Source organism: Myotis lucifugus, unplaced genomic scaffold, assembly GCF_000147115.1.
Source record: "Myotis lucifugus unplaced genomic scaffold, Myoluc2.0 scaffold_176, whole genome shotgun sequence".
Classification (NCBI taxonomy): Eukaryota; Metazoa; Chordata; class Mammalia; order Chiroptera; family Vespertilionidae; genus Myotis; species Myotis lucifugus.
Window position 1 is genome coordinate 2,743,897 of NW_005871224.1, and position 24,583 is coordinate 2,768,479.

General features: G+C 49.7%; 1 protein-coding gene across 7 annotated transcripts in view; it reads left to right on the forward strand.

The window, feature by feature from the left end:
• SNX29 (sorting nexin 29) overlaps positions 1–24,583 on the forward strand; it is a 391,693-nt gene that overhangs the window by 291,570 nt on the left and 75,540 nt on the right. For all 7 annotated transcript variants that reach the window (XM_023760220.1, XM_023760222.1, XM_014462290.2 and 4 more), the window contains 2 exons: positions 8,220–8,275; positions 9,689–9,770. In XM_023760220.1, the coding sequence (XP_023615988.1) occupies positions 8,220–8,275; positions 9,689–9,770 (138 nt within the window). The remainder of the gene's footprint in view (positions 1–8,219; positions 8,276–9,688; positions 9,771–24,583) is intronic.

Genomic DNA, 24,583 nt, shown 5'->3' on the forward strand with positions numbered 1-24,583 from the left:
GCACTTACTTAGAACGGGGAAAGAAATCACAACACAGCGTCACTTTCAAAGAGCGATAAGTACCTCCAATATCTCAGAATCCATAAACATGACAGTTTTATTAATTAACCATCTGACACATCTCCACTACTTCCCCCACATTTAAGGCTGATAACCTTAAGTACAGAGGCTGTGCTCTGCTAGCCCCGTAATAGGACACTGATATTATAATGCATTTTCTGTGCAGAGAATAGAGAGACAATTCAGTTGTTTTCTGCATGCTTGATCAAAACATTTTTCCACCATTTTATCTGGAAAAATTAGAAATAGGTCTATGGAAGGCCTTCACGTGGGCACCGTGCGCCCACCCCCTGGGTGCTGCCACTAACATTGGCCGGCACCTGCGTTACCCTCCCTCTCCCCCGCCCCCTCATGAGCCCATCACATCATCTTGTTTTTCTGATGCAAAATAAGCTGCACATTTTAGTTTTCATTTTGTCCAAAATACTAATGTGTGCATTCTGGAGTTTAATATTTTTGTTTGTAGTTTTTTCGTTGTTTGAGATAATATTTATATACATGTTTGGACATGTTTTAGTTGTGTGGTCACTGAGTGTTGATGAGGGCACAGGCCTGTGTGGCCCACATTCCTCTCAAGGCGTAGAACGTTGCCCTCATCCCAGAATGGTCCCTGCCCGACTGTCCCCACACCTCTCTCAGAGGCAGTCACTGGGTGTTTTTCCCTGTCTTAGACATAACACTTCTTTTAATTTAAAATGTCAAGGGTAACAGCTCATGGACGTAGTAAAAATGTAGAAGGTATAAAGTTTTTCAGTAAAAAATAAATCTTCCTCTTGCCCCTGTGCCTTGCTTCTCACTGTCCTTTGCTCACAGCGTCACAGTTGGCAGTTTCTGTGTTTCTAGAAATGATAACTGCACATCCAATCACATGGGTACCCACCTCCCAGCTGCTTCAGGAAAATAGGAGCTCGCCCGACATGCTGTTTTGTGTCTGGCTTTTGTTATTTGACAATAAACCTTAGAGATCATCCCCAGTTAGCAGAGATCTGTGCTCTCCCTTTAGTAGTTGTGCAGGCTGGCTCTCGCTGGAGCAATATCTTACATAACCATTTCATTAGTTGTTTCAGGCTGTTATTGCTACAAATGGTGTTGCAGTAAATGCCCTTGTATAGGTGTCTTTGTCCATATGTTGTCTGTGTATCTTGGTTACCTGGAAAGAAATGAGATGTCCATCTTAGTAAATTAGATAATTTTCTCACATTCCTTCCCTCTCCTCCCCAGTTCTCCTACCATTCATTGACCCACCTGTTTATTTGCACATCTTTGTATCTGTCTATCCATCCACTGGGAACATTCTTTCAGCGATCAGTATGTCCCTGATACGTCTTGGGCTCTGAGAATATTGTTCTCAAGACTCTCAGTCTTGACATGAAGACAAATTCACAGAGGTGTGATAGTCTGTGTTTGTGCAGGCTTCCGGGGCTGCCCAGAGGTAGAATAAAAAACTTTAAAACTCCTATTTGCCAGTTCTTTACGCCCAGCAGAAAGTCTTAGATCTCAGCTGATTTTCAAACCCCATGTGGCTCTGATGCCTCTAATTGTACATCTGTAAAACAAAAGCACAAATGAACAAACATACACATGGAGCCCTGGAAGTGGTCCAGACCCAGGCCGGCCGCCTCTGGAGGCAAGGGAAGCCCAGGCCACTTGATGCTCGCAGCCACGCTGGATGGCAGAGCCATGCCATTCACAGTTCGCTCCTTATTGAAACATGAGATGATGAAGCAGGGGTGTTGGCGGGATGGGAGATAGTTTTTGGCAGTGCAAAATGAGAGCTAATTGCTTAAGAGAAGGCTGTTTGAAAAGGGATGAGTGAGAAAGTGCCTCTGGAAACATAGATTGCGGGTGTGATTTCATGACTGGGACAAAGGTTTGCTGCTGTCGTGTCTGCCTGTTGCCTTTCCTTTGAACAGGCAGCCCTGTAATTAGAAGAGGGACTACGATTCACTTTCTCTGGTTCTTCTGATCTCTAAACTAATGTATCCTTATCATGCATGGAGATTGGGGATGTGCTACAAAGCAGTTCACGAGTGGATTGGCATTTCAGTGTGGAAACACAGCTTCCATTTTATATTCGTTCCTTTAACCAGCCGCACATGCTCATTCCGTGCCCGTGGTGTGCCGGTGCTAGGCAAGGATGGCATGTGTCATGGTGAGAACAGACGTGGGAGTTCCCAGGAGGAGCAATGTGCAGATAAACCGGAATGGAGTCATTGCCAGCTGAACTACGTGAGCCATGAAGGTGGCAGTGTTTAGTTTTGTTGGTCAGGGAAGGCATCTCAGGAATTCAGTTTCAGCTGGGACTGGGAAGATGAGAGAGGAGCCAGCCATACAGAGTGGCTGGGGTCAGAGGGGAGGGGCCTGTGACTTGCGATCATACTTGCTTCATAGTATCTGAGGATTCAATGTGCGAATACTTGGCACATTGTGTTTGACACATGTTGGTCCCTCGTCCCCCACCATCTTTGTTACTCTGTCTAGTAGGACAGTCAGAGGCTGGTTGTCATGGGGTAGGCGAGGAAGAAATCAAAGTTTACTGAAGCCGGGTGACATCTCTGACTACCAGTGGGAGCCTGGATTAGAATTCAAAACGTCTGAGCTTCCGTTTGTTCCCTCAGGATTCAGCTCTGAGCCTGGAGGGTGACCTGTGTATTTGGAGACAGAGAAGGAGCCGGGCTTCCAAGGGGAAACCAGCCACTTGGGACTGGGCCAGGTCTGCACCTTGGCCTCCAGGCCTGGTGCCTATCAAAGTCACTCTGGTGACAAAGAAGACAGGCTGTGAGAAAGGCTGCGAGACCCACTTGTACACTGTACACATCTCTCCTGAGCGCTGAGCCCTCGACACCAGCCGAGGCTCTGCGGTAGGATCTGGATAACTCCGTCTCTGAGCTTCCTAGGGTGCAGACGCAGAGCACGGGGCTTCCTAGGGTGCAGACGCAGAGCACGGGGCTTCCTAGGGTGCAGACGCAGAGCACGGGGCTTCCTAGGGTGCAGGTGCAGGTACAGAGCACGGGGGCTTCCTAGTGTGCAGGTGCAGGTACAGAGCACGGGGCTTCCTAGTGTGCAGGTGCAGACGCAGAGCACGGGGCTTCCTAGTGTGCAGGTGCAGACGCAGAGCACGGGGCTTCCTAGTGTGCAGGTGCAGATGCAGAGATGGGGCCTTCCTACGGTGCAGGTGCAGGTGCAGACGCAGAGATGGGGCCTTTCTAGGGTGCAGGTGCAGGTGCAGAGCACGGGGGCTTCCTAGGGTGCAGGTGCAGGTGCAGAGCACGGGGGCTTCCTAGGGTGCAGGTGCAGGTGCAGAGCACGGGGGCTTCCTAGTGGGAGGCAGCGCAGCTCAGTGTGCGAAGTGCAGGCTCTGGAGCCGGACCACAAGCATTGGGAGCCCACCTCTGTCACTGTCTAGTTGAATGACCTTGGAAAAGTTACTTTTTGGGCTACCTATTGCTATATGTCAAACCACCCCAAAACTCAGTGACTTAAAAAACACATCCATTTTCTTCTCATGATAATTTGGGTTGACTGGGCTCAGCTGGGTGGTTATGCTACATCATAAGGTGTTGGCTGGGGCTACAGTCACCTGGGGCTACAGTCACCTGGGGCTCGACTGAGCTGGACATCCAAGATGGCACACTTGTTCATGTGGCGGTTGTCGCTGGCTGTCCTCTGGGTCTCAGATAGGATTGGTGGGCTTCTCCACCTGGAGTCACTGAGGCTGAGGCTGCCCGGGAACCATGGGCTGGGAGGTTTGGGTTGGGCTCATGCATCTTCACTTTATTCACACCGACCACTCTCATCCTCACCTGTGACATGGGGCGATGTCTCTCCCCACAGGGCCGTGAGGAGGAGGGTGTGAGAAGGGTTGTTGTGGGAAAGCTCTGCGTAAAACAGGAAGCCGTGGGGACTGTGGCATTGCTGCGTCTGCAGGTCTCTCAGGACGGGAGGTGAGGGCACCTGCCTGGGTCCTGATTCTGCCAAAGGGAGACGTATAGTTTCCCCATGGTTTTGGCAATTGGCTGATTTCTCTTTCAACCCTTCCTTCCTTCCTTCCCCTCCCTCCCTCTCCCTTCTTACTTTTCATCCTTTGCCCCCTCTCTCCCTTTTTACCTAAACATTTATTTAGCACACTTGTCATTCTTTGTGGCAGAATCTCTAGTATTTGTACCCTCTTCCCAGTTTGAGAAATCCCCCGTCAGAGTGTCAGGATGACCCGTGTCCCTGTCCCACGCCTGCATCGTGAGGTGGCTGCTGTCAGCTGACCTGTCCCTGCCCCCAACCCCCAAGCAGCCCAGGGAATAGAGCCAGGGTTTTGTGGAAGCTTGTGGCTGAAGCAGCCCAGACGCTGATTCTCCGTGGGTCTCGAGGACCCAGGATTCCTGGCTGCTCTACTCCCAGCAAGGGCCCTGCCTTCCCTGCACCCACGTTCTGCCACATGGCTTCCCGAGGCCAGACAGACGGCGAGCTCCCATCTCTGCGGGGTCAAGGAGAAGTAAATGAAGACAGCTGAGCTGCCAATCACTTATTATGCCCCATGGGGAGGGCAGATCAGAGAGAGGGCTGCCTCACAGAGCTGTGCTCCTGGTTCCTGGGGCTTCAGGAGGCCATGAAGGATGTTGGTGGCCAGTATCAGTAGAAAGTTATGTTTCTGATAAAGTACCCTCAGCTCCACACTGAAATATAGCCAGCTTCCTGGATGATTACTGTAAACCCAGATTATGGCCAGTACCCAGCCGGGTAGACAGCATTTCCAGGCAGAGAAGGGCACGGTGGTGCAGCCAGTGTCTTCACTGTCACTCCTCCCATCTGTGTTCTCCATCCGATCCTCTCATTATGCCAGGAGAGACGAGGTGCTGAGGGGAAGCTCTGAGGACACGAGAGGCCGAGAGCCACCTATAGCCCCACCAGAGAAGGCTCAAGAGTCCTAGCCGTTCCCATCGGCCCCCCTCGTCAAGGGCAGAGAGTGCCTGGAAGGGGTGAGCCTTCAGAGCCTTCCTTTGCCCTTTCCCACTCCTGATGCATCAAGGAGTTTGAAGGCAAAGTCTCTTCCATCTGGCTTTCTGCGTTCTAGCAAATGCATTGAGGGAAGGAGTTGGAAAAAATATAATTTACGATGCACACTTAAATTAATACAGAAGGTGTATCTGATTGTGGCCACACAATTAATGCATCCTCATTGTGGAAAGTACAGAAAAGTTCAAATATATAATCAAATTCATCTGACCTCTCAGCCAGCTCCCACTGTCATCTTTCAGGTCTCTTTCATTCTGACTTTGTCGGCACACATGCATTGTGAGTTATTTTGTGAATCACAGGGCATTTGCAGTCCATAGCAGCTTTTTATTAAGCAGAGAGCAGGAGCTTTTTTCTGTGCCATTAAAAATTGATCAAAAGCACTCTATTGGTGGGATTATACTTTTTAATTTAAATCTTGGGGTGGTAGTATGTTATTTCAAAACTCAAACGATATAAAAGGTATTTGATAGACAGCCTCACTCCCAATGTCGTGCACCAGCTTCCTGGACCTCCACCCCCAGCCCACAGGTGCCCCTTTGGTATCTTAAATTTCACTGCTACAGCTTCTTGATGCAAAAAACAAACCCCAAACAACCAAATGCAACTTGATAGTCTTAATTCTTCATTTTTGCACATGGTAGTGTGTAAGACCCACCGACCACCCCTGCTTTTGCTGTCACTCGATCATCTGTCTCGGAGCTCTTTTCAAAACAGTGCATGGAATGCTATCATTTTCTTTAAAAGTGTGTTTAAATTTTTTTAAAAGCAGTTCATTCAAAATATACTCTTTTTTAAAAATCTTATAGAAAAATAATAAATGAAAAATATGCCTTTTTTCTCCCCAACCCCACTCTTAATCTACTATCAATGATAGCCACAGTCACTATGCTCATATACTTTTCTGGAATTACTTTTATGCTTGCACCCTCGGGAGTGTGTGTACCTCATTGTTAGCTTGGCCATCTCATGTGGACATGCCACATATTCTTGAATCATTCCTCTATGGTTGGACCTTCATGTTGTTTGCTTTTCCCCCCACTTGTCTAAGCAATGGAAAGAGAATGATCTTTGATGTGAATGTTGGTCTTTGGTTGTTTCTTCTAGTTAAACTCTTGGAGTGAGATTTCTGAGGCAAAGGATGTGGATGTTTTGGGAATCTTGGGACATGGAGCCTCTGGCTTCCCTAGTAGATTATACCAGCCCTCCTCCCAGCCACCCACATGAAAATGACAGTTGCCTCAACAGCAAGGCCTCTGACCCCCAGCCCACAAGTTCCTGATTGTTTGAAAATGGAAGTGTTTTCCAGTGGCTTTCCTGGCAGGTTTCCTCCTTGTTGGGCTTGAAGGAATTTCTTAAAAGCAGCTTCTTAGCAAAGTCTGCTGCCTGGAGCCCTGTCTACTAGTAACTGCTTAGCTCACATCTGAGGGCTCCAGCTGGGTCACTCTCCGCCTGGGCTGCCATATGTGAGGTGAGAGACACCCCTTGGGCTGGCAGGACAGATTCATGCCTAGTGTCAAGGATAACAGAACATACTGCTCCTACTTCTCAATAATTGTCCTATTATTATTATAGTGCACAAGTCAGTTATTGAGGCCTTTCTACCTGCCAGGCACTGTTTTGCATACTCTATAGGTGTTGAGTCTCTTTGTCCTCAGAGTAACCTATGAATATTACTACTCTCATACCCATTTTACAGATTAAGTCAGTGAGACACAGAGAAATTGGGTGATTTGCTCATGACCCTACAGTCAGGAAGAAGGGGAGCTGGGATTGGATCCTGAGCCATGAGGCCTCAGATCACAGGCTCCGTAATCACTGGGTTCTCTTGCCTCTGAAGGGAACCCACTGTTTCTTTAAGGGGGACCTTCGGAATGCTCTACGGGTAGAACTTCTGGCTACGTCTCACCTTCTCCTTTCACCTGTTAGCTGGTGTTCCCTGTGTCTGGGGGAATTTGTAGCAGAAAAGCCTTTGAAGTTGGACAGACCTGGACTCATATCCGGTTTGTATACTAGTATGTGTGACTGTGGGCACTCCCACGGCCTCCCTGAACTTCAGTCCACCTGTAGAGTAGGGGGTGGGGGGAACCCACCCCTGGGACTGTTACCCAGACTGTAGAGTATGAAATGTAGATTACCATATAATATGAAATCTCTGACAGGTATGCAGCGTGAAGTAAAAGTTCTCTTTCCCTTATTACCCCAAACCCTTCTCTGTTCCACTTGGTTCCTCTTAGTTCTGATCCTCATTCTTTTTTAAAAAATATATTTTTTATTGATTTCAGAGAGAGGAAAGGAGAGGGAGATAAAGAGATAGAAATATCAGTGATGAGAGAAAATCATTCATCAGCTGCCTCCTGCACACCCCACACTGGGGGTCAAGCTCACAACCAGGGAAAGTGCCCTGACTGGGATTTGAACTATGACCTTCTCTGGTTCATAGGTCGACGCTCAACTACTGAGCCACACCAGCCAGACTGATCCACATTCTTAAGCTCTAACCAGTTCAGATTCGATCAGTTCACAATAGGAAATGTATCCTGGGTGTGATGATGTCATCACCATTTATTGAGCATCCACCAGTGCTGGCCACTGTGTCATCTGCTTTACATGGTAGCTGCCATCACGCAGGCAGGCTCGTCTCACACTCAGCCATGTCCTCCCAGGGCCTCGGAGTCGAAGAAGACCCTGTCCTGCTGCCTGGGGTTTCAATACGTTATGAGGGGAAGGATGGGGCCACAGGAGGCAGGCTGAGGCTGTTTGTGTTTATGCATTGGATGTGTCTGTGGTGTGATGTTCATCTTGGCAACAATGGATAATTTTTTCTTCTGCGCATTTGCTATCTTGCATCTCAGATTTTAACTAGGCCTTGATAGCTCCTAAATTGCATGCTTTTATGTGCCTGTGATTATCTCAGCAGGATGATCAGCCCTTTTTCTGTAAAGATGATTGAGATCGCTCATGGCATATTTTTGTTCCTGTAACATCATCTCTAGCATCCTTGCACCGAACCTCATTGTTTTCCAGCCCTGCCTTTCCACCTCCGTGTGAGCAGGGGATGCTCAGGGGGCACGAGAGACAGGGTTCTATTGTGATTATGCAAACCATGGTAACCACGATGTGTTCTCTCTCTTCTCTCCTGATGGCAGGTGCCTGGAGATCTGAGTCAAACATCGGAAGATCAGAGTTTGTCAGATTTCGAAATGTAAGTCCACTGCGTCTGCTTATGAGGGCCCTTTAGAAATAGGACTCTGTGGTTTGGCTTGAGTCCCAGAAGGACCACACGGGAAAACAGAAATCACTCTTTAAGTCCGCACAGGCTGGTTTGGTTCTGGTAGAGGTGGGGCGTTGTTCGCCTGCAGCCCGAGTCTGGCCTTCAGCTTTGTTTTATGTTTCCCCTTCAGTATTGAAAAACAATTTTTCTTTTGGCTGACATTTAAGAGTTGAAAGATATCACATAAAAATGTAAATTTCTCTATTTTCTTTAAAAAAAGAAAATCCTTGCAAGGCCATATTTAGAGCTGAGCAATAGCTTCCTCCTTCATACAGGGCAAGTGCTCCTCAGTGAACCGCAGTCCACACTTCTCCCAATTACCTGACTCTGGCTCACCATTCATTTCATTGACTGTGTGTCTCCCTGGGAATTTGAATCTATAATCCCTGGTTGTTGGAAAGAACAATAGCTCAGTGCATTGCTCTGATTTTTTTATTAGATTCAGTTCTGTCTGGTGCCTCTGCTGATAACCCCAAAGGAATTTGGTTGATCTTTAGACTGAATATTTCTGATTAGGTTGTCTTGGTTTTTGGACTGATAATCCCCTTGGGCTGGTAAAGAGAGTGGAGTGGGCCCTGTCTCATTCACTTGCCTGTGTGGAAGAAGGCTCAGCCTCCGAGAAAAGGTGTCATCTGGGGAGAGCCCACATCTCTAGAGGCCCGACGCATGAAATTCGTGCATATATGAGGGGAGTCCCCTCAGCCCAGCCTGCACCTTCTCCAGTCCGGGACCCCTTGGGGGATGTCCAACTGCCGGTTTAGGCCCGATCCTCGGGACATCTCTCTCACAATCCTGGAATGCTGGGTCCTAATTGCTCACCCGCCTGCCTGCCTGGTCGCCCCTCACTGCCCCCGCTGCCAGCCTGATCGCCCCTCACTGCCTCTGTGTGCTGGCCTGATCATCCCTAACTGCCACCCTGCCGGCCTGGTCACTCCCAACTGCCCCCTCTGCTGCCCTGGTCTCTCCCAACTGCCCCCCCTGCCGGTCTGGTCACCCTGGTCGCCCCATGCAGCCTGCTATTCAGTTGTTTGGTCATCCCTCGCTAACCCTTCTGCCAGCCTGGTCGCCCCACGCAGCCTGCTTGTTCAGTCATTCGGTTGTCCCTCACTAACCCCCCTCCCGGCCTGGTCATAGGCAGCCATCTTGTGAGGGTGTGAGGGTTAATTTGCCTTTTAAAAATGATCTGCAGGGGCCAAGTAATGCAACTTAAATTGATCCTTTACCGTTAAGTGTTAGAGACATTGTCATAAATTTTTTGCGCGTGATGCATCTTAGAGGAAAAGATAGTCCCCTCCCCCATTTTTGTAAATTTAAATGACCCATTTCGGTCTTTCCTTTGGTCAGATCAAACCGGGCGCTGATCAACGTCTGGATCCCATCCGTGTTTCTCCGGGGCAAAGCAGCGAACGCATTCCATGTGTATCAGGTAAGCGCCTGGCTGCCAGGTAGGCAGTGCTGGGGGAGAGCTGTCTCATTTGTTGCTCTGGTCTCGGCTTCCTGGCAGTAGCGTGTTGTGCTGTGCTGTGCTGTGCTGTCCTGAGAGGCCACAGCTGCAGACATTGCACTCAGCAGCAGCTCCCGAGGAACTGGTCCTCTGTCCAGGAGGGGGCCAGGTGGCTTCTCACGCAGTTAGCCTCTCAGTGTGGCCGTGGGCCCTCGGCTCTGACAGCGTGAGAGAAGGGGCGTCTGTGGCTTCTATGGGAACTGAGGAGGCCAGGTGTGGCTCTGGCCTCAGGAGCACCTGTCATGTGTCTGGAAATCTGCCCCCCTCCACTCCATGTGGTCCTCTAATGAGGCCCCTTTTTAGGCTGCTCTCTGAGGGGTGATGAGATGGCTCCCAGCAGTGCCGACTCTGGCCTCAGGGAGGCCTTAGCCACGTCCCCAGCATTTCTCGTGGGTCTGTCTTGTATCTCAAGCCCATCCCTTCACCTTGGGGTTGGGTGATTGGCTTCTGTGATTGGCCAGGTTTGGATCATGTGACCACCGCTGGCACTGGAGCTAGAGTAGATAATGTGTCTGAGAGGGGAGACGTGGCTCCCACATGTAAACCTGGGTACTCTTTCCAAAGAAGGGGCAACAGGTGGTCAACAAACAAAAACTATAGACGTCTCCTCCCTCTCCTTGGGGTAGTGCCGGCCACCCACTGGCTCGAAGTTGAGTGTCTGGGGCCCTAGAACTTTTGTCTGTTTTGGAGGTAATTTTGCCTCAACAACTGGGACCCCAGTTTTCCATCTGTTCTCTGATTTTCTGGTGCCTCTTCCAGCCCTGCCTCCTTATCCTCTCTCTGTCTTTCTCTGTCTCCCTGGATCCCAATGTCCAGCCATCAGTGTTCACCTGTCCTGGGACTGTTTTGTTCTCAGCTCTGACTTATAGCTGCTTCCGGTTCTGTGGCTTCTGGTATCACAACAATGTTCACTGAGTTTTGTTTTTATTCCCCTGAGCTCTGTGAAAAGCCTTGCGTTTTGTTGCCATTTTTCTTGGTGGGGGATTGACCCATTGAAGAAGTCATCTCAGATACGAAGATATTTCCTCTAAAGTCTGAGACGGTGAAAAAAAATGACATTGAACTTGAAAATAAAACTCTGGCTTCAATTTTGTGGCCTTCAGTAAACCTCAGCTTTCCTGTCTGTGAAATGCAAATAGTAACACTACTTACCTTGGAATTCTCTTACCCGCATTAGGATTACATGGCGCAGTGGACACGTAGTTTCTCTCTGGTCTTCAGACATGATTGTGTGTTTGGGCTCCGGGGCAGGTCTGGTGGTGGACATGCGGCACAGAGGTGGGAGCATGAGCAGGGCACACAGGTCTCACCTAAAACCTCAGGGACCGATGATTTCTCAAGGACGCTCTCACCTGGGAGTCATTTGCTCCCCGTTTAGCTGGGCAGCACTAGCACTCAGTGTCAGAGAAGCTGGGTGTCCACATTGCTCTCAGCTCTGACTTAAAAAAGGGGATTAGATAGGACATATTTCTGAATATCTCCTCTTGCTTTCTCTTTGTATCCCAAACCCCAATAAACACACTCCCTTCAAGTTTGCCTGCCAGTGGTGGTCATCAGAAAGCCGGGTGTTGCCCTGAGGATGAAGAGTGAAGCGATGGCTTTTATTCCGAGTGAAATGAAAACGTGACATCCCAGAGAGGTGTCCTTGACCTTTCATTTGGATTCTTCCCCCCCAGCTCACCCCAGGAAGCACCATGGCAGGTTTCGGCTTCTGAAAGTCAGTTATGAAATGAGAGGGACACAGCAGATATGCCGTTGCCTGGGAGATTGTTGCCACAGCGGTCACAGTGGCGGTCCAGCCTCCCTCTCCCCAGGCACTGTTGTGAGAGCTTCCCAGGGTCCAGCCAGTGCAGGGGAGGGGGGTGCGGCCCAGAGTTCATCCAGCCGCCGCCTGGCAGCTCCCAGCGCCCAGGCAGCTGCAGCCCTCACCGTGGGCCCTGAAACCTCTCTTGCTGTTGGAATGGGGGAAGCAGCACCTCTTGAATGTAATTGTTTTCTCCTTTTAGCTGATGATGCTTCTCCTTGGTACCTCTAGAGCAAAAGCTGAGCCAAGTATGACTCCGGACCTTCTCCTACAGCAGTGGTTCTCAACCTTCTGGCCCTTTAAATACAGTTCCTCATGTTGTGACCCCCCAACCATAAAATTATTTTCGTTGCTACTTCATAACTGTAATGTTGCTACTGTTATGAATCGTAATGTAAATATCTGATATGCAGGATGGTCTTAGGCGACCCCTGTGAAAGGGTCGTTCGACTGCCAAAGGGGTCGCGACCCACAGGTTGAGAACCGCTGTCCTACAGTGATAATAGTAACATGTCTAAGGAGCAGCAGCTGCTGCCTCTCACTTGTCTGTGTGAGTTACATACAATAAATAGCTCACTCAGTCCTCACACAACCCTTATCCCCATTTTATGGATGGGAAAACAAAGGCACAGAGAAGCATCTCATCCTATAACATGTTTTTCAGTCCAAATAGCATTTTCTGGCAAGATAGCAGTTTGCAGATTCTGTGAATGAGGGAGGATGGAGTCTAGCTCTTTAAGAATCCAAGAAAGGGATGGGGCAGTTGCTTCATTCTGAAGGGCCAGGCCCAGCCTGGCCAGGATCCTGCATCCCTGAGATGGTGGGCCAGGGGCACTCCTGGGGCCGAGCCAGGCACTTTCTGTAGGATGGCCCCGGGTCCCCTGCAGACACATTGCCACTGAAGCCCTGCCAATCCCAGCGCCGCCCTGGAAGGGCTCAGGGACGTGCCCCGAGAGCGTCTCGTTTGAGCGATGGCAGGAGACTGCCCAGGATCTGCCTGGGCACTTGGGAAATGCACTGGTAAGTGCCGGAGGAATATGATCTGTAGGAGCAGGTCCGAGCCAGACTTGGCAAGAAGTGCTGTCCCTTTGCAGGACCGCAGGCCAGGTATTAACAGAGGTCTGCGCCTCTGAATACAGGCCCCATGCTCCTCGCCTGTGATCCGGGGTGGGCCGAGGAATGTCCTGGCCCTAAAAGTAGTAAATGGCAGCACTTGACCAATTTTCAGAACAAGTAAAACTGACACCCAGAACTTTCTAATTCAAGTTTTTCATCCACAAATATTTCCTACACTTCTAGCCCCTGCTAGTGCTTGGCTGCTGGCAGCCACTAGCCAGAGAGAAAATGATTAAGCAGCAACAAATAAAATGTCAGGAACAAGACTCAATCTATTAACTAGTCTTGCTTATTTCGTTCTCACTTCCTCTCTCTGTGCAAACACAGATGTGCTTCTAGGTTTGATTCTCCATCACTTCCATCTGATATAGTTACTTCCGTGTTAATCAACTAGTTCCTGGTTTCTACCTTTGTAATTGATGTTATTCCCCGACTGCCCTGACTTCCAAACAGGTCTGAGGTCCACTGTGTTCGTGTCCTACTGCAGTGTTTACAAAGGCCGCTAGACCTTACAGCAACCTGCCTGTTTTTTTTCATAAGCAAACATCACAGCCACTAAGTTGGTCTGAGCCCTTCGGTCTTTCCCTTTGAGAAGAGCCATTCACTGTGAGTACAGCAGGAATGGACCTTGGTTTGGGGCTAATATCAGCCTTTGAATTTAGCCCCTGGAACCACTGGCTGCTGTACAGTATCCCATCTGCACAGCACAAGTAATTAGGTCTCCTTTGTGAAGAGGTTGCTTTGTTTCAGCAAAGCCTTTTCCTTCTAGAACAGCGGTTATCAACCTGTGGGTCGCCAACCTGTGGGTCATGACCCCTTTGGGGTTCGAACGACCCTTTCACAGGGGTCGCCTAAGATCATCAGAAAACACATATATAATTACATATTGTTTTTGTGATTAATCACTATGCTTTAATTATGTTCAATTTGCAACAATGAAAATACATCCGGCATATCAGATATTTACATTATGATTCACAACAGTAGCAAAATTATAGTTATGAAGTAGCAACGAAAATAATTTTATGGTTGGGGGTCACCACAACATGAGGAACTGTATTAAAGGGTCACGGCATTAGGAAGGTTGAGAACCACTGTTCTAGAACGAGTCCCCTTTGCTGGAGAGCCCAGGCTTGGCTGGAGGAGAGGAGGTGCCCCAGGAAGACCCACTGCGTGTGGGAGGTCTCCCTCCCCCAGTGGGAAATCCTGGAGCCTGAGCCACTCTCTCCCAGGTGCGTTCTGGCGCAGGGCATTCACACGTGTGATGCAGGGAATGTCCATTGCTTTCCTGTCAATCACAGACCACAGGGTCCAGGTGGGCTGAGGGTGGTTTGGAACTTTGGTGATGTTTTTTGCTCTCTGCACTTTGGGTTTCTCGGCTCTTCCTTTTCATCTTCTCTTCTAAGGTGGCTTACCCCTCAGGCCCTCACGTTTTCATTTACCTGCAGCTCTGTCTTTATGCTTTCTTGGTGTGTAGCTGCGGAGAGGGAGGAATTCATTCAGTAGAGAAGGAGGAAGGGGCTGAGCCCGGTGCAGAACAGGGCCCTGCTGCAGTGAGCATGCCTGTGAGGAGCTCTGCCGTAGAAGGTCCCTGCCAGATTTGGGGGGACAGGGACCACTTCTGAAGCCGAAGTGATTCTTTCGTACTCACGTCTGGTCCTTCCCGCCATACCTGTTGTGTGCAAGGCAGGTGGGACGGCAGCTGTGGGTGGATTTTGGGGTTTTGTTCCAGCCAGTCTTGGGCTGAACAATAAGCAAAACAGGGGCCTTGGCCTCTGTTCTTGCTTCCTCCTTCCTCCAGGACGTTCCACCCACACAGTCAGGCACCTCAGCACTTCTGAGGACGACAGCCGCTCTTGGGGTGCGAGAGGCTTCCGGGAAAGCCTCTTAGAGGCAAAAGGCCAAAACCTACCTAAGAGAAGTCCATTTTCCTCCCCTTGGATGTATAAGTCTCTATTATTTTCTGTTACTCTTTTCCTGATTTTCCAAACGGGGAACTTTCTTTTTCTATCACAGTATAATGCCTTTATCCTCGCAGAGTCGAGAGCCCTGGCTGCAGGCCTGCCCACCTCTGGGTACCTTGGCCAAACCACTTCCCCCATGGGCCTGTCTCCTCCAGTCTGATAAGATGGTCTACAAGGCACCCAGGCCCAAGATCCCTGCTCCAGGCCTGCTGTCCCGCCCTCAGCCCCTCCTGTGATGGGGAACTTGAGGGAGGAAGGGACAGTGGCACCTCTGAGGCAGAAGGAGGGGTTGGTGCTACTCTGCAGTGCAGTAGAGAGAGCCTCATCCCCCCTTCCCTCTGAGTTATGGGCGGGCAGCAGGCATTAAGGAGTACCAATGCTGGACGGGCCTCGGGCCTGGCACCACGACCCCGCCCTTCTTGGTGAGCTGTGGCTGTGAGAGCTGCCTCCTGGCAGTTGCCTTCCTCACATACTGTTTTTAAGGGTGGAGTCCAGTGAGGCAGGAGGTGGGTGATGACATGGGAAGGTGAGAGGGGTGTTTGGGAGTCACTCAGAGCAGTGCATGAAGCTCCGCTCAGAGCCCTCGTCAGCGTGGTCACCGTGTCCCACCCTCTCCTCCACCACTAGGGCAGCAGAGGCCTGAGGAGGACTAGCTTGGTGGAGATAGTCACCTGTGCCTTCCCCCAGTAAGTCTCTTGCCAGGTCCCCGTCGGAGGCAGCTGGCCCGTTCCTGTCACCTTATCTGCCGGAGATTTCTGGGGAAAGTACAAGCCCCAACAAAGACATCTTCCTGCCTGACTGTTGTTTTTCAAAAGCCTGAAGTTTTTGTTTTTTAAAGAGAGACTTCTTTGCGTTTCTGTTGGCCTGAGGAGACAGGTGGGGGTGGGGAAAAGGGACTGAAGTGCCAGGTGGCAGGGCACCAGGACGGCAGACCTCCGGGAGTCTGGGCCCAGGCTGGGCAGAGCTCTAGCCTGCCTTGGGTATTGGGCAGAGAACCAGTTAGGACCTGCAGACTGGCAGCAAGCATGCCAGCGTCTGCAGGTCGGAGGCCCACTCTGGGTTGTCTAGGCACCATGCACTGGCCTGTAGGCTGGGGGCGGGGGGCGGGACCCCGTGATGGCCGAGAGACCTTCCCCACCAACTCGGCAGGACCGTCCTGGAGTCCTGATTGGAATGCCATCAGCAGTTACTTCTGGAAGCCTTGGCTGTCACACCTGCCTCGAGCACTGCGTGACAGGTTTCAATGAGCCTTGTAATTATAGGAAGTCAGGCGCCACTTCTACCCCCTCACCTGCATAAAATATAAAAATTTTAAAAAATCAAGATGAATTAGTTCAGCTGTGAAGGTCTCCTCGCAGAATGGTTGCTGTCTGGTCTCAGGATGCTGCACAGTTGGAGGCCCAGTGTCTGCATCCATCAGACCTTCCCTTTGCCAGTGACAGGCCGACCTGTCATCATCTGCCGCAGGAAGGGTGCGGTGCTCAGCCTCCCCGGACATCGTCTTGCTCCGTCAGAGGATGAAATAGGCTGTGGCCGGGGACCTGGTCAGGGCTGACAGGTAGATGGATTCTTCTCCCCATCCAGTGCCCACGGAGAAAAGACGGCACATTCTGTAAAGTACCACGTGGGCCCTCTTGCTGCCCAGCCCAGGCTGGAAACGCCCAGTTTTTCTTTGTTTAAAACACCTGTGTGGTTGAATTGTTGTATGGGGTAGTGAAAGCGATGGCCATTAACCTCACATCTCCCCTGGGGAGGAGCTCTGGCCAGAGCAAGGACAGGACAGGAGACTCCTGGGAAGCTTGTCTGGGAGCCTTGGTGAGGGAGTGAGTATCTCTGCGTTTCTAAACGTTTCCCCCCCAGTCCATGTAGCACGAGGCCAGGAGAGGAAAGCCCAGGAGCTTGGGGTCCAGCCCAGCCATTTATTCATTCATCCAACACTTGCTGAGCCCTCCTGTGTGTGGCTGGTGCTCAGATCAGCAGGAGCACGGGCCCTCCCTCTGGGGAGAGTGCCAGCCCAGTGGCCGCCTTGAGTGCTGGAGCCTCCGTTCCCCATTAGACAGCCCTGGGCACTGCTTTCTGCACCACATCTCATTTAAGGCGGCTGCCTTTCCCCAGTTGGTCTGCAGTGTGAGTGCTCTGGGTTCAAGTGTTGAACCAGACCGTGCCCCGCAGCACACCTCTCACATTCAGAGTCCAGAGGGCCCCTTACTTGCTTCCTTCGCGCTGTCTGGCTGTGTCTGAGGGCCAGCAGGTGGCGCCCTCCCTCCGGGACCTTGGGCAGGAAGAGGGACTGGGAGAGCATAGGTGGGGCAGGGGTCTTTTCATTTTCTTCTTCTTTGCTCTAGGATTCTTCTTTTCTCATCATTCTCCCCCTCCTTTCTAGCCTTTTCCTCTCTCTCATTCTGTTTTCCTCTTTTCTCTTCTTCTCCTTTCCCCCTTCCCCTCCCCTCTCTCCCTCTCCCTGTTTTGTGTCTCCTTTCTCTCCCCCTCTCCCTTCTTGCCCTCCCAACCTTCTTCTTCTTCCTCCCCTTTCCCTCTCTCTTCTGCCCATTCTCCATCCTCACCTCAGAGAGGAAACAGGAACCCTCGGTATCTGCCCATTGGTCTCCTGCCTGGAAGGAGACGTTCTGTGGGCCGTAGGGGGCGACTGTTCTCTGCCTTCACTCATCAGATGGCTCTTGGACTCATCTTTCTCTTGTTGGACTGCAGGCTTTCTTTGAGCTTTTGGGAAGTGGAGGTGGAGGGATTAGGGAGGGGGCGGGGCAGCTTTTTTTCTCTTGGAGCCTGAATCAGCATGCTGATTGGCAGCCCAGGCTGCCTGCCCTTGGGGGTCTCTTGACAGCAGAGGACCCAGCGTGCTGGATGGGGGTCCCTAGCACCGTAACCTGGTCACTCCTAACGATAGTTGCCTGCAGCTTTTTAATGACCAGTTAATGTTCTCATGCAGACTTGAAACAAGTGTTACCAATAATTGGTCGGTGATGTTTTTGTTCTTAAAATGGGAGGAACTTTATTGTTTTTCGTCAGATGCTCTAAAGCAGTGGTTCTCAACCTTGGCTGCACATTAGAATCACCTGGGAATCTTTTTATCTAAAGCCATATGCCAGTGCCCCCCAAATTCACCTGATCAGCCAAGAAAACAGATCTTCACTCCTAACACGAATCGGATATAGAATATTTTTATTGACGATCATTTTTTAATCAAAAAATTGTTTTCCAAGTAGAGTGGGTAGGGAGGGAAAGGGGGCCTGTTTTGTCTGGTTGTGGTTTTGGAGTTTCCAGGCATGGCTTGGTCATCTGCACTGGATTCTGGGGTTTTCTCTGTGTGTCTGGGGGTTTCTCCGCACGCCGATAACGATTTTGGTTCTGAAACTTTGGGGTCTCCTGCTCAGTCAGTTCAGAGTCCCTTCTCCGAGACACTTGCCTTCCATCACCAGGAGCAGCCCTTGTAAACTGCCCAGACTTGTCCCTTGTCTCTTACAGGACCCAGCGCAGGGGGTGGGGTGGATGGGGATGAGGGAGGGGATGCTGCTTGACATCTTCTGCTGCACAGACAGCCCAGCAGCGTCCTGGCCTCGCGTACCAGCGGTCCCGCAGTCAGGAAGCCCTGCTCAGTCGTGAGCAATGAGGTGATGTTTCCTCCCAGTGCTCCGCTTACTGTCCTGGTGCTGTTCCCCGTGGGCAGGTGTGCCCGGGGAGCTGTGTCTTGGTCCAAGGGCTGGTGTAGCGAGTGAATCTGCACAGTCCTGGATACATGGACAAGCAGGGCCCTCTGGATGCAGCATCTCTTTGGCAGGACCCAGCCTGCTCCTGTGATGTGATCCCCGATCACATCCAGTCCAGGGCTCCTCACACAGGGGCCGTGTGGGGACTAGCTGACCACCTGTTCTGACCGAGATACTAATTCTGACCTACACGTGCTTTATTGGTATGCATCTCTGCACCAGGCTTATGCATCGCTGCACCCTCTTGGCTGAAGGAGAAAGAAACCTGGGTCAAACTGGCATAAGAAAAAAGGACCCTCATTGGTTGCCTAATGGAAACTCAGTGGCATGAGGACCGTCCCCCAGCTTTGGAGAGAGCTGCTTGGCGCTCTGGGATGGCTCTGTTCACAGCCAGGCTGCAGGCAGGACGTCGCAGGCAGCTCCGGCGGATGTCCCCTCCGCTCAGCTGCTCAGTGGAAAAGGCCCCTGTTTCTCTCGGGGTGGACAGCAGCCCTGGGGTGGATCCTCATGGCCTTTCTCTCACAGGGGCCATGCCCTTGTCTACTAATCACTGTGTCCGGACGAGCGCTGTGCTTGCAGGTCATATACCTACTCCCCAAGCAGAGGTCAGTGGGAGAGGAAAGTGAAGATGAGCTCCCAGCAGAAGGGGCACTGGTGTCAGGTGGGCCCAAGCAGCACGTGTCCACTGAAGCCTCCAGGCGCGTACAGCCCAGGCTTGGCTCCGGAGCTGCTTGGTGACAGTTATGTATCTCTGGGCCAGGGTTTCTCGGCTGCAGCACACTTGGCATTTGGGGCTGGATAGTTATTCGTGGTGGGGCTCACATTTGCATTGTAGGATGTTGAGCAGCATCCCTGGCTTCTACCCAGTCACTTGCACACACTCTCCTTCGTGGTGACACCCAGGGTGTCTCAACCATTGTCCAGTGTCCCCTCAGCGCGCAGTCGCTCCAGGTTGAGAACTGCTGTTTTTCATGGGAACCCTGACTGCTGGTGCGGTTTTATTTTGTTCTGTTGGACATAAATGGGATCATAGAATACATGCCATCCTCCTCAGTACATTGACCTCGCCTCCGTACTTTCTTGAGTTTCTACAGAGGGGTACTTCCGGATATGAGAGAAGCATTATTTATGTAGCTATTCTAATGATGGACACTTAGATTGTTTTATTTCCGACCACTGCAAACCGAGAGCTGCCAGAGTTGTCCTTGTAGAGACCTCTTTGCGCACATTGCAGGCATTTCTCTAGGATAACTGGAAAGGGGCTTGCTGAGGGGAGGAGTATCTACGTGTCTAATTCTAATAGGCCCAATTCAGATTGCTCTCCCAAATTGCCGACATTGGGTATTATCAATCTTTTAAATGTTATCAATTTGAAAGAGGAAAAAAAATATGTCATTGGTGTTTGAATTTGCATTTTCCTGATTATTTGTGAGGTTGAGCAAACATCTGTACTTTAATCTGTTGTTTGTATTTTTTATTTGGCAAATTGCCTAGTTATGTCCTTGTCCCATTGTTCTTCGTGTTGTTCATTATTTTCTCGTCAATTACTGTCCTTTCTCGTCAATTACTCTGTTTCAGTCTCCTGCTTGTCATTAATTTTACTTATTATTGAATGTTATTTTGTTTCCTGGTCTCCAAATCTTGGGGAGCAAGGAGTTTTGTGACTGACCTGCTGAAGTACTGTGTCTTATTTCATTTCATTATTGCAGTAGACCTGAGCTTTTGTAGACATTCTTTCCATTTTAGAGGTGGAGAAAGAAATGCCCAGAATGGTCAGTAAATAACTTGTCCAAGGTCATGCAGCTCCAAGGCGTCAGAGCCAGAGTCACTGCTGGTCTCCCCACCCCGAGTGTAGGGTTTTTAGCTGGTCTCCCAGGGCCTCCAGAGGACAGAATGGAGACCGGCAGGTGGAAGTTAGAAAGCATGTTTTGGCTCGTCTGTCTCTCTTATATCCAGTCATCCTGCAGTGGGCTAGGTGGGATGTCGTGGCAAGGATAGCCACATTCCCGGTTATTGACTACTTGATTTAAGGAAAATTGAGCGTGGAGACCTGTTCAAGGCAGGTGGTCTTACCAAGTACTGATCTTGACCCCCAGCCGCATATGACCTGAGCTGTGGTCTGGAGCTCTGAGCTGGTGCTTCCGAGCGGAGGTTCCTCGTCTGAACAGGGAGGTGCTGCTCACCCGATGCTCACCCTCAGGCCGTGGGAGGCAGCAGGTAGAAACAGTTTGCAAGCAATTAGGCAGCTGTTAAATGTCAGCTATTATGATTTATGTTTATGTAATGAATGTTTTCCCAAGGCCTGTGGCACAGGAATAATAATTATTTCATTTCTGTGTATAAAAACAACGACCCTGTGCATGGGGGGGTAAATGCTTCTCCTCGCTGGGTGAGCTCCATTACAATCTTCAGAACCTGGATGGTGCTGGCCCGAGAGGGCTCTCGTCTGAACAGGGGGTGTACACCGCTAGTGCGTTTGTGGGGTTTTTGTCCCCTGTTCTGGCTTTGAGGACTCATAATAAGGTAGAATGGGTGGGACTGTTGCTTTAAGCTTTGGGTACTTTTTACCACCCCTTCCAGATACAGCATTTTGAGTCCAGCCTTTAAAGGTTCTCTCCTTGTGCTGCCGGCAGACTCCTCCAAGATTGTGAATTCCAGACTGTGCCAGACTTCCCAGCGAGCGGACTCTGTCAGACTGCTCTGGCTGTCTGAGCTGAGGAAGCTGTTCCGGCTGGCGGTGTGCAGAGGCTGCTTTGCAGGGGACAGTAGAGAGGAAAATGTGAAAGATGTGTGGTTGCTCTCAGGTCTAGGAAGTCTAGGGAAGCTGGTGTTCTGACTGCTACACAGGACGGTGGAGCTGGGCAGGAGGCACCGTGCCTCTGGGCTTGCACTGCTGCTGGTCGGCTGTGGCCCAGACAACAGGAGGCAGGCTGGAGGCAGAGAGCCAGGGAAGACTTGGAGGGAATCAGGGTTTGAACAACTCAGTTACCAGATGATGAAGAAAGGGAAACAAGCTGCATTTTGCAGCATGTGATTTAGAAGAAGCTACAGGCTGGGCTATGGAAGTAACTGAGTCATGTTACCTAGTCTACCCCTCCCCTGCTCGTTTTCACATGAATCTATTTATGAAAAAAGGACGCGGGAAACATGCATAAGTCCACTGATATTTATTGAGCCTTTCATATACATAATTTTGATTCCTTGCTACCACCCTGTGAGGGGAAGTATTTTTATCTCAATTTACAGATGGGTAAACTGAGATCAGAGAGGTGTGGTAACCTGTCCAACGTAACACAGCTAGTGAGTAGCAGGGCTAAGCAACAAACCTAGGTCTAGATGGCCTTCTAGTTCTATAATCTTTAAGAGAACAATGTGCCTTGTTCGTACCCGAGTTTCCCTAAGGAGGAAAGGAGAGAGAATGTGAAATAAATATAAGGATGTTGGATGGTTGGTTAGGAGGAGGATGGTGATGGTTGGTGATATAATGATGGTGATGGTGATGATGGCTATCGTTGATGGTTGATGGTGATGCTTAGGGATGAGAATGGTGGATGATGATGATGGTGATAGTAGATGATGATGGTTGATGATGACAAGGATGATGGATGGAGATGGTAGATGGTTTTATCCCTTTAACCTCTCAATGCTCTGATGGAAAAGTTCTAGTTACAGTTGTAGGAATAAAAGGAGGCTCATGTTTTCCTTGACTACCCCATCTGTTTTAAGGAAAAACAGATTTTAAAAGATCTAGGATTCCTTTCACCATTGAGAGAAAATTTTCTACACATTACTGTGGGTTTTCAGGTATTCCTGGTTAAGGGCTTAGCAGGCCCTGGGAACTGAAAGCCAGTTTAGACCCCAAACCTCCTTTGGGACCTCAGTTTGTACTCTCTCCCTGACCTGATTTTGGCTTGGACTTGTTAAAGCACAAAGTGGGTTGTTTTGAATATCTACCCCCTTGTCTTTTAGGAGTAGCACCCATCACTTTGGACTTCTAGGTCTTTTTATGAAAAATAAAGGAACTGTGGCTGGCTTGGCTTCTGTTAGTCTGGTTTTTAAATACCTTGGGCTTTGGAGCCTTAAGAATCAGGATGCAAGACCCACCTCTATTACTTACCAACTGTGTGACCTTAGGCAAGGTGAGACTTTTCTGTCTCATTTTCCTCATTTGTAAAATGTTAGCTGCTAACTACCTCATGTCTAGGGTTGACGTGAGAATCAAGTGAGATATACAGGAAAAACGACAAGCCCAGTAACTGGCACATAGTAGATGCTTAATACACACGTGTCTCCTCTGTGTTCTCATCTTGCTGTCAAATGGCAGCACTGCTCTTTCTGTGCTTGCTTGTTTATCCTCTCTCACACTCGCTCCATGAGAGCCATGTTATTTTTCTGCTGTGTCCTGGTACCTAGGCCAGTGCCTATTGACAAATATTAAATGACAGGATAGGCAAACATATGTATACGTGCATTAGGGAAATAAGTATTTTCACTAGGAGCCGGTGGACTTGGGCAAAAGTTGAAGCTGGTGGGGTGGGCAGGGCCTTGTGTCTGGGCTATTCATCATTTCCCCATAGAGCGTGAGCTCCACAAAGTGAAGCTATCAGGTACTCTTCTGAATTGGATGGTCAGAGGTAAGCAGGACCACAGGTAGCTCAGCTTTGCATGTGTCTGGGTTAAAGCCTCACAGGTGTGTGTTTCAGATGCCAGAAGCCAGTTTCTGTTTCCACATGGCAATGTGGGGACTTCCTCCTGTCAACCTCCATCGAAGGTAAAGGGAAGAGTCCTTCAGGAGTCGAGTATGGGGTCTTTCTAGGGCAGTGATGGCGAACCTATGGCACGTGTGTCAGAGGTGACACACGAACTCATTTTTTTGGTTGATTTTTCTTTGTTAAATGGCATTTAAATATATAAAATAAATATCAAAAATATAAGTCTTTGTTTTACTATGGTTGCAAATATCAAAAAATTTCTATGTGTGACACGGCACCAGAGTTAAGTTAGGGTTTTTCAAAATGCTGACACGCCGAGCTCAAGAGGCTTGCCATCACTGGTCTAGGGTCTAGCCACTGCTCAAGGGTTGAATCTTTGCCAGATGGCTCTGTGATCACTTTCTGTTCTCTGTCTTGTGCAGGAGTGTGTGTGTGTGTGTGTGTGTGTGTGTGTATACGCATGTGTGTGCGTGTGCATGCAAGAGAGCCCACCCTCCTCTTGCTGATGTGTTGTGTGTGTTTTTGCAGTGCCTATTTTACAAAGAAAATTGAAGAGATAATTAAATTGTGAATGGTTTATCTCTTAGATGTACTGATAATATAAAGACAATAATGTTCTGTCTTAGGGCATCTCCTAGAGCAACTAGAATCTTGGAAGTGGCCTATTTTGAGAGCCAGAAACTTCTGGTACCTGCAAATTATTACTAATAACAGCTAAATATCTTTATTGGCAATAAGAGACAGGAATTGTGTAAGAACCTAAGGGCATAATTTAATGTGAATATGCAGAGAGAGGAGCTTACAGCAAGCAGGAATTGGGAAATTCTTTAACCTGATTGTTGAAACAGACCTTGTATTTTATTTTTTAAAAAATGTTTGTATTGATTTCAGAGAGGAAGGGAGAGGGAAAGATAGAAACATCAATGATGAGAGTGAATCATTGAGCGACTGCCTCCTGCACACTCCCCACTGGAGCGGCCCAGGCGGCAGGGATCGCACCTCCCTAGTCAGGCTTCCTTCCTTGGTGCCCTGCATATTGTGAACATCTGGCTGCTTAAAGCCATGTGTTTGGGGCGACTGCTCTCCTCCCCTCCTGGCACCACTGACACAAATAGCCATCTGTGTCTCAGCCACAGAACCCAGTATGTTTCTGCAGTGCCAGTCTGGACCCTTCTGTGCGGGAGCCAGTGGGCACCCAGAGCCACCGCCCTAGCACATCCTGCCCAGACCTCCAGGGTGAGCGTGAGCACTGGTGAGAGACCTTTCTAAACGGTTGTATGTAGTTTTTCTAGTTATCTAAAAAGTGCTTTAACCCTTTAGTACATCAGTCCGCTGAGGCTACGTTATGCCTTTGTGACATCTCCAAATCTGTGCCCCTTCCAACACTGTTTATTACATGTCTATTCCCCACTCG